General features: G+C 37.2%; 1 protein-coding gene across 1 annotated transcript; it reads left to right on the top strand.

Moving 5' to 3' along the window:
- Nucleotides 1–3,910: 3,910 nt before the first annotated feature.
- LOC126826791 (uncharacterized) lies at nt 3,911–9,174 on the top strand. The gene is made up of 2 exons (XM_050555868.2): nt 3,911–4,195; nt 4,902–9,174. Exons 1-2 carry the CDS (start codon nt 4,165–4,167, stop codon nt 8,150–8,152), a joined length of 3,282 nt encoding a protein of 1,093 aa, XP_050411825.1. The 5' UTR covers nt 3,911–4,164; the 3' UTR covers nt 8,153–9,174.
- Nucleotides 9,175–19,028: the final 9,854 nt, after the last annotated feature.

The raw sequence follows: 19,028 nt of genomic DNA, 5'->3' as shown, positions 1-19,028 counted from the left end.
TCGATAAATGGAATATCTCAATAATATTGTGTATAATCTCTTTTGTTATGGTGCATTGTTCAATAATCATTTGTTTTCATTTGTATGCTGATTGTTCCGATATCGTAATAGACACCTTTAACTAAAAGCTATTAACTAGATGAATTATAAACTACTGGTACATGTTTTAAAAAAAGTGTTTTACGTACAAAGTTATTCATTTGATTCTACTTATTAATTAACGCTATTTTGTTATCAATGATTATAAAAGGATGCAATTAAAAGTAATATACAGACTAAAGTATTGGCGTTTTATTAGGGTGGTGGCATTTGCTTGAATGGCGCTAATGGGTACTTTTAATACTAAAGGGACAATATTCTAGAATATAGAGCATGGGAGTCAAACATGCGGCCCGCGGGTCACATCCTGCCCGCCAAGGGTTTAAATGTGGCCCTTGGAACACATTTCAACAAACTGACGTGTCGATAATTTTTAGAAACCAGCGGCGGAAATCATTTATTATTGTTTCCGGTTTCAATAAAACTCTGACTTCTGTACTGTATGTCATAGATATCTAAGTTGAATGTTATACAAGTGAATGTTATGTTCAATTTTATATCTTCGCAATTTGAAACCAGTTTAAAAGATTACCCATTTCAAGGATGTTTGGCTTTGTTTTTAGAATTCAGTAAAGTTCAAGGACGTTTGACTTTGTTTTTGGAATTTTCGTATATCTCCGACCCACGTGATGTAAAATTTTAGTTCATATGGCCCCTGAATCGTAATGAGTTTGACACTCCAGACCCTGAGTTCACAAAGCATTCTCAGACTTAAGTTAAGAATTTACCCAACTTTCAATCACCGTTTCATGAGAAATATCTTCGATCCAGAAACACAAAAAGTTGCACATAGTTTCTTATTGATTTATTTCATACATTAAAACAACAAAGGTTTTATAAATGTTTTTTGTTAACATTAGGCAAAACATTTTGAGTAAATTCTTAACTTAAGTCTTAACAACATCGATTTCACCGTATTTCAGAGATGGACAACCCCTACCATTATCAACGTAAAGACTTTCTTAAATATACTAACGAATCCATACAACAAACCAGAAAGTGCCAGACCACTGATTCTTTGAAATCAATCGGCGAACAAATCTCTATACACATATTGACAATAATTACATGCCTTGGGATGTTTGGACATCATTTAATAATAATCCGCAAATATCCAGGCCCCAGGAGGATGGCTTCAATTCTAGCGACCAAGTATACCTTCAGACCTCTGGAACCGTTTCTGGAACACTTGTTCCTGGTTATTCAAATCCCTTTATGGCACAGTGGAGAAATGGAAGTTCTCGCACATTCCCTTTTGAAAACGGTTTCCCCTGTTTTAGCCAAATTTGTTAAATTACTAAATTATCTTTTACGATGCGTCTCTGAGAGCCTTTTATTGCAATAATTTCCAGTACAGTGCATGTACACAGTTCAAACCGTTAAGGGGATCACGTGGCTAAGTGGGCAAGACGCTAGCTCGCTAGCCTGGAGGTCGGGTGTTCGATCCCTGCATTAGCCGAGAATGTTCATCCAGATTTTTCGGCGTGGTTCTCCCTTGTCAGTGATGCAGAACGGAGGGTCTGACAAGGAAAGCTGTCTAGTCGTTCGGATGGGACGAAAAACCGAGGTCCCGTGTACACATTGGCGTGTACGTAAAAGATCCCTTGGCAGTTGGAATTCAATATAAGAGTAGGCCGTAGTGCCGCTGTCCGGGCAAAATTTCCGTCATAGCACACTGTATGGCGTATGCCCGTCTTCATTAGCCCAGGTTAGGAGCAGAAAGGTAGGACGTTAAACTCCATTTCATTTCATTTCATTTCAAACCGTTAATATTGACGTTACTATTTTGTTTGTGCATTCCCTAGGCATCACTAGGCAATGCGCGATCGCACCAATTCATCATAGATTGTCGTAAAAATTAACTCTGAAGAATCTCGAAGAACTTAATGGTTTTGTTTATAGAACGAAAAAATTCCAGGTGGTTTAAATGACTTCCAGTGAATGGATCTGTATTGGCGAACACGACTCTCGATGAAACATATCTTTAATTTTTGTTATGATGTTAAAAAAAAACAACCTTTCTGGCATGATTACTTAATGTTTATTGATCGAATAGTATAATTACACAGTTATCTACTGTATTGATGATGTGTTTTACAGTAATTATTAGAGAATGAGAGTTTGAACATAATACAACAACATCAGGAACGATTATTAGAAACGAGAGTAATAAAATAAAAATAAAAAAAATTCTAGTAATAAAACAGTAAATGAGTGGTCTAAAAGGGTATAAAAAATAACTACCATTAAAACGACTAAAATAATAAATAAGTTTTTAAATAAGATTTTTTTTTTATTACGATTGTGATTTTCTAGTTAAACAACGGCAATTTGTTATAAAGTAATGGTGCATAAAAATAAAAATCTGCTGGTTTGAAGTTATGCTAACAATAAATCATCACCCGATGAGACTGATTCTAGGGTCAGCAAGGGATAAATATTAATATTATGTTCTATAGCAAAACGGGGGCTGATGATGGCTCTTGTGTCTCTTGCAGATTGTTGTGGGGATATGCCAGTTTTACAAGGTGAACTTTTTTTTAATAAGCAAAGTTTTGAACCAATTCGTGGATATTCAGTTTTTGTCATCGTTTAACATAGAGGTTAAAGTCACTGTTTAAATTTAGACTTTGAAAATATGACATGATTGTCCACAGAATTTAAATGATAGATAAATCATAGCACCCAATATTTGCGCACTATAAACACTAAAACGTAATGGTCCAAAAGCTGATCCTTGATGGACGCCACACTTGTGGGCAATGTGTGATCACCAACTGTAACTCTTTGATGGCGGTTTATTAGCTTGTTAAGTATAAGATTTAAGGTAGTATTTCTCTGAGCCCAAATACAATCTGTGGTCGATTTAGGAGTATTAAATGGTCAACGGTATCGAATGCTGTGGATAAATCTAACACTACAAATAGAACCGAATCATTATACTAATGATAAATAGTTCCGTTGGTGAAATTCAGAATGTAGTATGCTAGTTGGGAAATTTTGCATTTTGTCTTGCCAGGCTGAAAGTGGGGATACATGATAAAGCAGTTCTCGACTTGGCAAGTCTTTGTGTGTAGGATAAAGCACGAGACTGAGGTTATGCTGGGGAAAGAAAGACTTCAGAAAAATCCCAAGAAAAAGAAAAACCGAGGCCGGTAGGTCGAGGTTTTTCTTCGAGGGTTTTTTCTGAAGTCTTTCTTCCCCAGCATAACCGAAGTCGAGGACTTTACCTTGCTTATAAACCGTCTATGTTTAGATGTGCGTAAAGTGAGAATATCCCAGAATTCCCGTAAGAAAAACTTTATATCATGTTTTCTTATGGAAAAAAAACCTACCCTGGAAGTATTACCCCAAATTCCTCTCTATATATTCAGACAGCAAGTTATTCCGGGCATAGAATATACCCCAAAGATCAAAGCGATTTACCATTATAGGTTTATAAAATGACATGAAAATAGTTCCGAACTGGAAAATCATACTTCGAAATTGAACATCCATAGTTCATGAAGTGAAGCAGCTTTCGTCATTTAGAAAAAAAACACGGTAATTCTAAACAAAAATACCATCATAGAAGACAAAGAACACGGGATAATGAAACATTAATGCATTAATTGTAACGACACGATCTACTTTATCGAGCCTACATTTCATTAATTTGAAAGAGTTAACAGGGATTGGGATATAGTTATAAAACATCATCATTGTATTATGAGAAACCCATTAGAAGCAAATGACTTTATGTTTTAAAGCGGGCATATAAAAAGGATTGTTGAAGTTGTGCTTCATTCTTAAATAGATGAGTAAACTAATGAGCAGGTTTGCCATATTTTGGTTTATGTTAATGGAACCGTTCATTTCAATTCCTAAAATTACAACAGGGCTAGGACTAAAGTATCCCATGTTCTAAAAAGTGGTGTTCCCGGATTTTAATTTGAATGATATATTACGATAGAAACACAAGCTGTGGGATTTTCATTGACATTGTCAAGATGGATAAGTAAATCCAGATACACAACAATGTTCACTTTGATAAACAGATAACCTGGACGAATAAACAAGATAACAATGACGATGTTAATTAAAGCTTGGCTGTTATGTAAGTATTATTGAATTTATAAATTCTAAACATGCTTTGTGAGGTGGTGTCCGAAGGGTGGGGTGGGGTGTGTGAGCACATCGCAGTCATAAAATCCAAATAAATGCCGACCTTTCCAATTATTATTCGTGTCAGTGAGTATCTTTTTATGTTACAAAATAACATGAAATTGGGGTGCTAGAGCTTTCTCTTTTATTAAATTCCAACTGCGAGGGGATTTGTTACGTGTAAGCCAATGTATACATGGGACCTCGGGTTTTCGTCCCATCTGAACGACTATGTGTTGATCTAAACAACTATGTGTTGTTCCTTGCACCACTGACGGGGGGAACCAAAGTCCCGTGTACACATTGGCATGGAAATTGATGAAGAGCAGGCGCATGACGTATTTACCCACATTCATCATCGCTTTTGGGGCAAACAAGTAGGATGTTAAACCCCATTTCATTTATAAATTGGCTGATGATTTCAGAAAATTACCATGGTACCAAAGGTCCAGTAGCTTAATATATGTTTTGTGAACACCTCAAATTAGAAGTTGTATCGGATGTACTAAATAAAAATCACACCCTGCCTCGTATATGATTGCTTGCTTCTAAATAAAGTGATGCTATGGACCAGGGTATGTGAAAAAAATCGGATCAAAAGCCACCAGCAAACTCCAATATCCGCGTTATTTTTATACGTTTAATTATTTTTATTGTAGGTCAGCTGGCGGTGGTTTCTGTCGAGATGCTCGAATCACTACCATCGATGGAAACATTCTTTGGACTAAAACTTACATGTACTTTTCCCCCAGCGACGTGTTTTAATAGATGTTTTGGAATAGACTCCAGGGGATCTTCGTGCAAGTGTGATAAACTGTGTGTTGTGTTCGGCGACTGCTGTCCCGATTTTTACACTTTTTGTTATATTTTCCCTAATAATGAAATAATGTTAAAGTTTATAAAATCTAACGGTAGGCCTGAACTAACTGAACAAGAGATGAACAGAATCGAAGCGTTCGCTGATTCCTCAAGTTGTAATAAAGTCATGATTGGGAATTTTGGGAATTATATTTACATAAGATCTATTGCTACTTGTAATAAAGATTACCCGAATGGAGATATTAAAGACAAATGTGAAGGAAGAACCCGGGCATTTCCTTTGGATATTCCACTGTCTGTACTGTCAACACCCTTCATGACCTACCAGAACGTGTATTGTGCTGTTTGCAATTATTTGGATCTTACTGAAGGTATCAAGTATTGGTCGGCTAAAATTAAATGCCAGGTTGATATAGCGGTTACTTTACGAACAATAGAAGAACTTCGGCTTTATCCAGAAGAACGTTGTCAAACACTTCTGACTAGTCCAGATGATGTACAACTTCGAATATGTGATGGTCATTTGGACCACCAGTCCTGTAGTAAGAACAAGGAGGTTCAAATTCCACCGGATACTTCAGAAAGGGAAGCTAGAAGCGTCTCGGATTCTGGTCCATACGTCAAGGCAGGATACGTCGGTAGCGGTGGGGTGAAATACCCATCTTCCTCTGGTCGTCATGATATTAGAAAACGCAACGCTGATGACACTCAAGAAGTAAACATTACTCTCTTCAATAGTGGAAGCGACAACACAGGACACAACGTTACCAAAGTTGATGCATTTCAAAGGTCTGCTTCAAGCAGTAATGATAATCTTACCGAAATCGATAAAGCATCTACACCTTCGCTATTATTAAAGACTACCAGTCTCCCCACCGAATCTGTAACCATCGCTGAGAAAACAATCATCACTACTCAGGTCGTTAAATCACAGGTAGTTCCTATGAGAATGCCATTTAATCTTGAAGCTGATAGTAGTAACAACACAGTGTCGACGGTGGCTAGCACCGATTCGCCACGCGATCCTTTGCAAGCTGAATTAAATATACAGGACTCGGAGAATACGAATTCGGATGTGCTTATCGAGAACAACCTGTCCCTTCTATGTGACGCCTATTATTACCAATACAACAGAGATCGAATGTGGTACAAGAACCCACATTGTTATGCATGTCAGCATGGTTGGGGTGTCTTTAAAGATACAAACACGACTTCAAAGCGAAATGAAATAAAGTGTCGGTTCACAAGATTGTTCGACCAGGAAATGGGACTTTGGCCATCAGGAACTAAAGAAGTAAATCACCAGTTTGGCGTTTATGGGAATACGTTTGTATTTTACTCATCGGATCTTGGTACGGTACTCGATGAAGTTCCCAGTAATTGTGATATAGGAGCTGTCTATGACATGATATCACATACCTGCAAAGCAACTGAGTGTCCACAGGGTTTCTTACCATACTTTGAGACATGTGTCAATACAACATTATATTCGCTCTATATTAGCAACATTAACGACAGCACCACACTGTACGTTACAATGGACGGGTCCACTACAGCAATATACGATAGATATCTGGACCTGGTACAAAATGTAGTTGATGATCTAGAATCCGTGGACTTCAATAAAGTAGAGCTTGATCAATCATCTGGAATGGTTTCAGTTAACAGAAGCATAAAGCTAACCTCTTTAGACCTCGTAAAACAAGGCTATCTTACTGAACATATTACGGCACATGGCGAACTCTTTATTGAACATATATTCACGCTCCTACAACTTAAAATTACTGTTCCTATCCTCTTCAATGATACGAGTCAAACGCTACACGATCTGATGTATGGGGATAGTAAACAATTCCTCCTTGAAAATTACAACATGACCATTCGAAATTACGAAGTTGGTACTGTACAATCCTGTCCCACGGGTATTTCACAAACTCATACTAATTTACCCATGATCTCGATTGGACGACACGTATTTGTGGACATTATGAAACAGTTGGTAGACATCAGCAAAGCTAGATTCACCATCGGAAGAAATGCTAATAATTCCTGGATAGTGGAGTCTATAACGTATTGTGGTCGGACCATCTTTACGGAAGGGCAGACCGTAAAAACGACATCGACTATATCACTATTATGTAACGACACTGTCACACTAGATCGGGCCATGTTTGATGAAATCGGGGAACGAGTGAGGTTGAAGACAGGTGAATTAATGGCACCGAGTGATTTTGTAAGAAATGGTGAAGATTTGGTCGTCTGCCGTGAAGCATTATCTCAACAATCGTTAATTCTGGATCGTAATTCACAGATCTTGTACAAAAACATCCTAACAATCATATCCATTATCTTAAAACTTCTCACGTTTCTTGTCAGTATTTGCAGGAAATATTCCATTCAGGGTGGAGCCTATTTTTATATTTTAGCACTGACCACCTCCTTCATTGATGTTGTACATTTGCTGGAAAATTTAACAATCGTAATCATACCCACTATCTTGCCAATCATGCTTCATTTCAGTTGGTTGTTTGCTTTGTACAATTCAATGGCTTGGTGCATCAACATGATTGGTTCAGATTCTAAAAGAACCATCAGTTGCTGTTCCCGACACCTGGTAATATCTGCAATTGTTCCCATAGCAACTGTTGTCATCTGTGCAACGGGAGATATCAACGACCCGCCGTGGGATATAGGTTACGGCAGTAATAGCCATATATTTTCGGCTAAGCCGAATGTTGTTCTTTACGGCTATGTCTTACCAGCTTCCGTTGCAGTTGTAATAACTGTATTGTGTCATATTTACAGAATAGTTCGTCGTAAGATGTATGAAAAAGATAAGATCTTCTATTCTTGTAATATGCTGGTAACCGGTCTTTTGGTTGTACAGTTTACGTTTGGTTGTCTGGAAGGTCGAGAAGATAGTACTGTCTTTTACTATCTTTATTTTACATCTTCTATTATTGTAAGCTGGACGTTCCTTGCTATATGCGTCCTTATTTGGATGAAGAAGCCAACTAGATTATCCAGTTCGCTGAAATACATGGAAGCTACAACCACGAAATCGGAAAATATCTACGAAACAGCAGATTAAAAGCGTGTTTGGTTGCCAATACCACACACCTAGATTCTGTTTCCATGATCCAGTCCGTTGTTGGCGTGTGACTTGGCCACCATCCAAAACATCCACCGCGGAGGAAATTCGAGGATTTTAATTCGTTAGGAATAGAATCGTGGCAAACAAAATAGTTTTAAAGCAGAATCAGCTAAATAGATTTACTTTTGCAAGAATTGGTTGATTCTGTAAGTCGTACATAAATTTATCTTTTCTTTCTGTATTCTCCCGGCATACGGCAACACCTAGTAACTCACGTTTTTCTTTTTTTGATAAACAAGGGAAAACGTAATGAATGAATATTAAGCCCCAGCTTATCCATTGATTTGACTATTTGAGTTACTAGGTTTTTCTGTGGCATACTAGGCAAATGAAGCAAGTTGCTCGGCTGTATCATGGGTGTAACTGCTTACAAAATCAAAAGATCGGAACATCTACTACAACAGGAAACACATATCCTAGTAACTACAAATTTGGTCCTAACTCAATTTTGATAAAAAAAAAAAAGTGAGTTACTAGGTTTTGACTTTTGACGGGACCAACCACCTACTACTGCTTAATATCTCTTTGTGCGAAATAAAGAAGTACCATATTATATCAGTTTACTAATGACCCGGCTTGGGTCGAGATTAAGTTAAAGTATATTCGATTCTATTTGTTGTTCAGTGCTGATTTTAGTATTGTATATTTCATATATTCTTAATTAAATTTGTACACTCGATTTACGTATATGTTGTTGGGATAATACTTTTCGTTTTATATTTGATTATGTACTATAAAATCAGAAGAATAACAATTGTTTATATTTTGATGATCTGATAATCTATAAAAATCAGGCAAACAATAGATAATTGGAATCTAATTTTATTTGGATTGAATAGAGAATAGGGGTATTTAAATAACTAAACATTTTGAAGGAATTATAGTCAAATTAAGGTCAGGTCTCAAATACATTTTATTGTATGTGTCATGGCACTATAAGAAAAACGAAATTGTATTCTAAACTTATTGTACTGAAAAATAAAATATAAAAAACAATGCCACATTGGAAGGGGATGTTCTCGCACGCTGCCAATTAAAACTGGATATGTACTTGATATCTGTATTGTCCATAATTTAACAAATGCCACCCACCTGTCCAGTTAACTGCAAGTGGAATTTATAGCATAGATTCCCTTGCTACCAACGTATTTAAAAGCTATAATACTCCCAGCATATATTCTCTTTATATACTAGACATCAAGGGGGTCACGTGGTTAAGTGGGTAAGGCACTGGCTCGCTAGCATGGAGGTCGGGTGTTCGATCCCTGCATTGGCCAAGAAAGTTCATCCAGATTTTCCGGCGTGGTTTCCCTTTGTCAGTGATGCAGGAGGGAGGGCCTGACAAGGACAGCTGTCTAGTCGTTCGGATGGGACGAAAAGCCGATGTCCCGTGTACACATTGGCGTGCACGTAAAAGATCCCTTAGCAGTTGGAATTAGATATAAGAGTAGGCCGTAGCGCCGCTGCCCGGGCAAAATTTCCCTCATAGCACACTGTATGGCGTATGCCCGTCTTTATTATCCCAGTTTAGGAGCAGAACAGTAGGACGTTAAACACCATTTCATTTAATTTCACTAGAAATCAAACTGTACTAGATCACATCATCTTCAACAGAGCATGTATACAAGTATTGACAATACTACATGAATTGTGAATGTTAGGAAATGATTCGTTAATAGTCCTCACACATCCAGACTTGAGGATGTCCATGTATACCTTCGCGCTTCAGGAACCGCTATGGGAAAGCCCATTGCCCCTAGTTATTCAATTATTCAAATATCTTGATGCCTAAGTTGGGGGAAGGGAATTCCTCTCCCAGGTGGAAACGGTTATCACCTAGATGCAAACGGAGATAAAAGCTGTTTTGGTCTTATCCCTATTCAATTACCAAATTGTTTTACAATGTCTCGCTGTGGGCCTTTTAGTACAATAGCGTACGCACTACACAGTGCCAACAGCTGAGCCTGGCGTTGCTAATTTAGCGTAGGCATTGTCCACACGTCTATTCATCGTGAGAGAGAGAGAAATGAGGTTTAACGTCCACTCGACACAAATTAGGTCATTTCGGGACTAACATATGGTTTAATTTTATTTCAATAATTCGCTTGCGCGTAGGGGTCTTTAGCAGTGGTAGGAAACCGGAGGACCCGGAAAAAACCCACGAGGTTGGACAGGCGACCCTACTCCTTGTCACGTACAACCGGCCATTCATCGTACGTAGATTGTCGAAGAATCTCGAAATATAGAAAGGTTTGGGTAACAAATATAAATCGATGCTTATGTCTTAAAAATATAGTATTAATTTGTGTTATGATTTTGAATTAACATATATCTGTATATCAATTAGTAATGCGCTTTGTTTCTCCAAGTGCTAAAACAATTCCGTGACATGATAGCTTTAATTTATTGTTTATTGCAGGTATTTGTATTATCATACAAGTATCTACTGTATTGGTGATGTATTCACAATTATCGAGTAATTATTAAATTGAGAGGGATTGGTTAGTAATAGCACGTCATCGTTTATTACACGAGGGGCGTCAATTCAATCATAAATCACTATTAATCAATATAGAATATGACGTAGCCGTGTCATGTATATAAATCAATCCAATGTGTTTCATCAATGGTAACCGATATAATACAGCAATGTACTTTTATTATGGTACATTGAAAGGGGAAGTAACTCCATTGCAATCTCACATGGTGACTGATACAGTAACGGAGGCACACAGGGGTACGATTGATGTGCAATGCAGATTTGATATAGAAAGATAACTCGTGTTTTCCTTTTGCTTTCTTCACTTCCGTTTCTTGAAATCTTCATTACGCATCTATCGCAGCAATGGTCTCTGTTTAAAAATATATTTGGAACGTGTTTAACCAGTTCTATCACATATGTAATAATGACTGACACCAATATTGTCCTTTAAGAACAAGAAGGTCCCATTCGAGTGTACAACAACTTATTTTTTATCGTTACGGAGTTGGGGATTACGGCCGAGTCCGTTAAATGTTTGAAAATGGTTTAGCATGATTATACCTTGAAAATGTCATTAAACCCATGTGATTTGTTCGATTTGAGTGGGGGGCAAACAACTATAAACCCACGATGCATACGCGTCATAGTGTCCCTATCATTATGTAATGAAATTAAATATCGAACATACAATAGCATAGTAATTCGTAATTATTGTGTAACGTAATACTATTATTCTGCCGGAATGACACGTGTGATAAATGAGAATGAAATGACAACTCCTATTATATATACCCGTGTGAGTTTATGACATATATAGATAATAAATACTGATTTGGTTAATAAATCAACAGTAGAGAAATGATGAGATTGTATCATTAGGGTGTGCAACAACAAAGACATAACAATCAACATACACAAAATGAATGTGTCACAGCAAATATTCAATTTGTATACGTTTAATCACTGTGGTGTTATGTATCATTACAGCTAGAGCCATGTTATTAATATAGGGTTAGCAGTTGAATACCGTATATATACAGATATCTGCCCGATTAATTATCCGACTATCTACAGACTATCCGAACAACTACAGAAGGGTTAGTCAATATAGTTTTAAAACAAAAGAAATGACAATAAAATGGGGTTTAACATCCTACTGTTCTGCTCCTAAACTGGGCTAATGAAGACGGGCATACGCCATACAGTCTGCTATGAGGGAAATTTTGCCCGGGCAGCGGCGCTACGGCCTCCTCTTCTATCGAATTCCAGCTGCCAAGGGATCTTTTACGTGCACGACAATGTGTACACGGCACCTCGGTTTTTCGTCTCATCCGAATGACTAGACAGCTGCCCTTGTCAGGCCCTCCGTCCTGCATCACTGACAAGGGGAAACCACGCCGGTAAATCTGGATGAACTTTCTAGGCCAATGCAGGGATCGAACACCCGACCTCGAGGCTAGCGAATCAGTGTCTTTCCCACTTAGCCACGTGATCCCCCAGTTTTAAAAGAATCCTGTGGATTTGTTTAGGGTGGTTCTACTTTGTTTTAAACCCCGACTGTTCCAATCTGATTAAAATACAGATCTATTTTTGGTTTCATTTTTTTATACTTCCGGTTGTAGAGGAAGGCCGCGTCAAGTGTCGCACTAGAAGCTTTTGACCCTACGGCGTCAGACATTGACTAATCTATCAGCGTTGACGTTTCTAGTCGTTTGGCATGAACTCGCCGTAACAGACCGTTTCATTGGCTAATCCCTCACTTCAACCAGAAGGCCGGTAATATAACAACTCTTCCAGATCTTAGTGTAGTAAAGACAACGAAAATTAAATTTTGAACTATAAAAAACGAAAGAAAGATCTGTGTTTCAATCAGATTGCGACTGTTCCTAAGGTATTGCAATCAAGTGATACAGAATTAAGCCCTGTCACATTTCTGACGGTCCCAATAACAGATGTGGTATGCCGTAATTCCACAATGATGTAGTTATTTTAGCAATGCGGACTCGACGAGATAGTATTGTATTCAGCTGCAGGCCCTTGCTTAATCGTCCAAAATTCTCACCGATTGACACAGTTTGTAGAAATTATAGAATTTAATTTAGGTATTGTGGTTTAGCTCAATTCTGGATATGTTTGCAAAATAAATGGAAAACACATAGTACGGGTCACATATACAGACATAGTCTATAGTTATTACATGAAAATACAATATCTCTTAATTAAAGAACATCATTGACTAACGTTAAAAAAAAAAACTAAACAAAAAAAAGTAAAAAAACAACAAAAAAAAAACCCTTTATAAATGAATATTTGTGACACAAAGGACAGTCGCCATTTTATATATATGATGTTATTAGTTAGTTAAAATAGTTAATAATCAGACAGTACTGAGTCATCAAGTAGCTGTTATGTCATAAGGCGTCAAAAAAACAAGACTATTGAATCATAGACACCACTATTAGCCCGGATTGCGTATTCAATAGTAAGTCACCCTTCTACACAAGTAGTAACATCTTTTACAGCTAGTTACACAACTGATAATTAATGGCTATTGTATACTTTTTAAACACTTTCTATATATAGTTAACATTAGTTTAGAATAATGATCACGAGTGTGATTTAATGACAAAAATGTCACTGGTAAATGGCCGAGGTTTATTAGTCAATGGTATGAGGTTAACAGTGATATATTGTTCACATTTGTCAACACTGAGATGTGGAAGTTTATCATTTCGTTATTAAACACCAGACCATCCAAGTCAATGTTCTGTTTCAACTTATTCGATCCCTTTAATTACCTAACTAAATGTGGAATAATAATAATAAGCTACCATACGTAAAATCGGGCAGTTTTTGTCATTAGAGAAAAACGGTAATTCTAAACAACAAAACAACACAATAAAAACATAAAAAAATGATAAAGCAGAACAGAAAAAAGAACATATTAATTGCAATGACACTATCTACTTTAAAGCATCAATAAATTATTAATTTGGAATCAGTTAACCTGGTTTTAGGTTGGTGTTATAATCCATTATCGGGATAATCAGATAGCCATTATAAGCAAATGACTTTTTCATTTCAAAGCCAATCAATTAAAACTTCGTGGGTTGATGGTTGCATTGAGAGTTCGTTGTTCATATCGAGATAAGCCCGCGCAAACTGGGCCCACGAGGTTTCATCTTGTACAATCCAGGACTGTTTATTTTGGTTTATGCTATAACTAAAACATTCCATGTGCTATGCTATCTAGAAGTAACCTAACATTGTAACATATAATATGTTCCTACGATTCTAATTCAAATGATATACAACGGTAGAAAGACCAGATTGAGAAATTAATCTTGAACAACTGGGTGAAAAGGTTACCCGGAAGAATATAAACAAGACGACCATGATGACGATGTTTCTGAAACCTTTGATATTATGTAAGTATTACTGCATTACTAAATTTATAACGTAATATTGAACCTTCAAATGAAAGGATTCCAGACAAATAAGAAACTAAGTTTTTAAAATTTGTTTCGCTTAACATTCAAAAATGAAAACTGAATTGTCTAGAGTCTGGCACGTCAAACCAATTCAAGGTTTAGTAAAGTTTGTTTCGCTTAACATTCAAAAATAAAAATTTAGTTGTCTAGATTCTGGCACGTCCAACCAATTCAACACTTTGATCTAAAGCATAGAGATATAGGATTAGTTCGTTGTAAAGAGATATAATAATATAAATATTATATTTTCGCTTTTTTGCTGTTTTCTAGGTCTGATGTTAGTTTCCGTGGAGATGATCATACCACCCGCCATGATGAATACATTCTTTGGACTAAAATTTTCGTGTAATTTCCCCCCAACGACGTGTTTTAATAGATGTTTGGGACCAGATTCCTCTATACAGGACATTGGGTCTTCGTGTATGTGTGATCAACTTTGTGTTGTGTTTGGGGACTGTTGTCCCGATTATTACACTTTTTGTAATATTTTCCCTAATAATGAAATAATGTTAAACTTTATAAAATCTAACGGTTGGACTGAACTAACTGAAGAAGAGATGAATAGAATCGAAGTGTTCGCTGATTCCTCAAGTTGTAATAAAGTCATGATTGGAGTATATGAGACTTACATAAGATCTATTGCTACTTGTAATAAAGATTACCCTGATGGAGATATTAAAGACAAATGTGAAGGAAGAAAACGGGCATTTCCTTTGGATATTCCACTGTCCATGCTGTCAACACCCTTCATGACCTACCAAAACGTGTATTGTGCTGTTTGTAATTATGTATATTCTTCTAATAGTATCAAGCATTGGTCGGCTAATATTAAATGTCACGTTGATAAAGCAGTTACTTTGCGAACAGTAGAAGATCTTCAACTTTATCCAGCAGTACGTTGTGAAACACTTCTGACTAAACCAGATGATGTACAAGTTCGAATATGTGATGGCCATGTAGACTACCAGCCCTGTAGTTCCTCTCTTGGTGGTAATAAGAGGGAAGTCGTTGATAATACTGGCCCGATTCTATCTCCATCACTGGACATTTCTGAAAGGGAAGAGGGAAGCATCCCAGATTCTGATTCTAATACCAAGAAAGACAACTTTAATACTAGCGGTCATGATATTAGAAAACGCAACGCTGGTAACAATCAAGACTTAAACATTACCAACGCGGATGGAAAAGGTGAACGCAAAGAACAAAACGTCACCAGCATCAATGAATTTCAAGATTTAGACACTAATAAACAGCTGTTCTCTAACAACAGTGATAATCCTGCTAACCACGACAGCACTTCTACACCTTTGCCATTGTTATTAAAGACCACGAGTCTCCCGACTAATTCAGTAACAATCATTGAGAAAATACAAATTACTGCTACTGCTCCGATCCCGCGAGATCCCATAAGCATGTCATTCAATGTGGAACCCGATAATATCACCAGCACAGAGTCTACGGTCGCTAGCACCGATTCGCCACAGTATCCCATTATACCAATAACACAACCAGCAATAAACATAGAGGCTTCGGAGAATGTGAATTCGGATGATCTTATCGACAATAACCTCCCCTTTCTATGTGACGCCTATTATTCCCCATACACAAGAGATGGAGTGAGGTATAAGAACCCACATTGTTATGCATGTGATCATGGTTGGGATTTCTTTAGACGCACAAACAAGACTTTAAAGCAAAAGGAAATAGGCTGTCAGTTCTCAACATCTTTTGGGCGTGTTTTTGGTTGGCCAGATACTAAAGTAGTAAATCATTATTTTGGTGTTTATGGAAATAAGTTTTCATTTTACTCATCTGATCTTGGTCGGGTTCTTGATGAAGTTCCCGGTAATTGTGGTATAGCAGCTGTCTATGACATGATATCACAAAGCTGCAAGAATACCAAGTGTCGACAAGGTTCCGTGCCATATTATGAGACATGTGTCAACACAACATTATATGCACTCTATTTTAACCATATAAACGACAGCACTACATTGTACGTTAAAATAAATGGGGCCACAACAGGGGTATATGACAAATATCTGGACCTGGTACAGAATGTAGTTGATGATCTAGAATCCATGGACCTGAATAAACAAGAACTTGATCAATCATCTGGAATGGTTTCAGTTAACAGAAGCATAAAGCTAACCTCTTTAGACCTCATAAGACAGGACTATATACCTAAACACAAGGCGGAATCTGGTGAAGCTTTGACGCACCTGCAACTTAAACTTACAGTTCCTATTCTATTCAATGATGCGAGTCAAACGCTACACGATCTTATGTATGGAAATAACTCAAACTATCGCTTTAGTATTGAAGATATGATTATTCAAAATTATGAAGTCGGCACAACACACTCCTGCACCGTGGGAATTCCAAACACCCATACTAATTTAGCCATGATCTCGATTGGACGACACGTATTTGTGGAAATTAAGGGAAGCCTAGTAGACATCAGCAAAGCTAGATTCACCATACGTAAAAATACTAATAATTCCTGGACAGTCGAGTCTATAACGTATTGTGGTCGGGACTATACTAACGGAAACTCTATAAATTCGGTAGGAAATGTGCCACCAAGTGCGTCATTAATGTGTAAAAATACTCGCACGCTAAGTCGCGCCATGTTTGATGAAATTGGGGAACGAGTAATGCTAAAGACTGGTGAAGTAATAGCACCGAGAGATTTTATCAGAAATGGCGAAGAACTGGTCGTCTGCCGTGAATCGTTGCTTCCTGAACAATCGTTACTTCAGAATCCCAATTCACAGACCTTGTATAAAAACATCCTAACCATCATATCCATTATCTTAAAACTTCTCACGTTTCTTGTCAGTATTTGCAGGAAATATTCCGTACAGGGTGGAGCATATTTTTATATTTTAGCACTGATCACCTCCTTCATTGATGTTGTACATTTGCTAGAAAATTTATCAAACGTAACCTCACCCACTATCTTGCCAATTATGCTTCATTTCAGTTGGTTGTTTGCTTTGTACAATTCAATGGCTTGGTGCATCAACATGATCAGTTCAAATTCTAAAAGAACCATCAGTTGCTGTTTCCGACACCTGGTAATATCTGCAGTTGTTCCCATAGCAACTGTTGTCATCTGTGCAACGGGAGATATCAACGACCCGCCGTGGGATATAGGTTACGGCAGTAACAGCCATATATTTTCGGTTGTGCCGAATGTTGTGCTTTACGGCTATATCTTACCAGCTTCTGTTGCATTTGTAATAACTGCATTGTGTCATATTTACAGAATAGTTCGTCGTAAGATGTATGGAAAAGATAAGATCTTCTATTCTTGTAATATTCTGGTAACTGGTCTCTTGGTTGTACAGTTTACGTTTGGTTGTCTGGAAGGTCTAGAAGATAGAACGGTCTTTTACTATCTTTATTTTACATCCTCCATTCTTGTAAGCTGGACGTTCCTGGCTATATGCGTCCTTATTTGGATGAAGAAGCCAACTAGATTATCCAGTTCGCTAAAATACATAGAAACTACAACCACGAAACCGGAAAATATTTATGAAACAACAGATTAATGGCGTATATCTGATTTCATTGACAAAAATATATTCTAGACTCTGTTGCAGCATCAAATCAGTTGTTGACTTGTGATGACCACGATTTTGAATCCAAAGAATCCACAGCAGGGAAAGAAATATATGTCTCGAAAGACTAGGTTCAGGGGCCTGTTTCACGAAATGTTAACTAAAGATAAAATCCAAATTTTAGTAGATACTTCAATTTTGATTGGCTAATCACTAAAATCAATCTAATATTATTCAATCAAATTACTAAAATTTGGATTTTATCTTAGTTAAAATTTCGTGAAACAGGCCCCAGATCTGTGGCATTCAAAGCCGTTAAGACAGAAAGAGCAATATAGATTTGACGTTTGCTTCAAGTGATGATGAGTTGATTTTGGAAGACATACAAACGTTTATCTTACCTTTTCGTATTGTGCAACCGCATGTGCTAAAAAATCTCTTTGAGCAATGGAATTGTTGAAATAACCATATATCATAATATGTTTGTTCCTAAATAAGCTAGCACATGATGAAGCATGTAAACTATTTATTTTCCATGTTGTCTTACAGAATACTCGCCGAAACGTCGCCAGAAATAAACATCTAAGTAAGTTTTTACTTATTAATTTATCATGTGTTTACCTACAGTGGTATTAATATATACAGGTAAAAATTCTACTGTCTTTACTGAGGATTACTGAGCGACATTTCGTCTAGGCTTCTCTAGTCATTGGGGGGTTGGATGGCCGAATGGTTAGCACGTGCGCGGTGCGCTGTATCATACGGTCTGTCATTGAGTCAACAGCCTGGCGCGGTTTCGATTCCCCGGTTGTACGTGACAAGGAGTAAAGTCGCCTGTCCAACCTCGTGGGTTTCCTCCGGGTCCTCCGGTTTCCTCCCACTGCTAAAGACCCCTACACGCAAGCGAATTATTAAAATAAAATTGAACCATGTGTTGGTCCCGAAATGACCTAGTTAGTGTCGAGTGGACGTTAAACCCCATTTCTCTCTCTTTCTAGTCATTAACATCAGCAGTAACTGTATTCCATAGAATTGTGACCAGTCCTGTATATTCCAGTTTAATTACTAAAGGCTATTCAAACAATTTGTATATTATTTTATGTATTTTATATATTTGAACTAACTTTGTACGCAGTATTTACTTTTATGTTTTCTGGGTGATGCTTGGTATAGAACATTTTGATTAAAATTTGATTTCAAGTACTCCTCGTTTTGTTTATTTTATGATGTATTATATTATAAACATCAGAAGAATACCAGAAACAAATATTATT

The sequence above is a fragment of the Patella vulgata genome, chromosome 7, assembly GCF_932274485.2.
Source record: "Patella vulgata chromosome 7, xgPatVulg1.2, whole genome shotgun sequence".
Classification (NCBI taxonomy): Eukaryota; Metazoa; Mollusca; class Gastropoda; family Patellidae; genus Patella; species Patella vulgata.
This window is presented reverse-complemented; position numbering and strand designations above follow the sequence as displayed.

Coding starts and splice junctions, on each gene's coding strand:
- LOC126826791 (XM_050555868.2), top strand. CDS start 4,165: ATGACGATGTTAATTAAAGCTTGGCTGTTAT. Junction 4,196..4,901: donor AATTAAAGCTTGGCTGTTAT/GTAAGTATTATT, acceptor TTTTTATTGTAG/GTCAGCTGGCGGTGGTTTCT.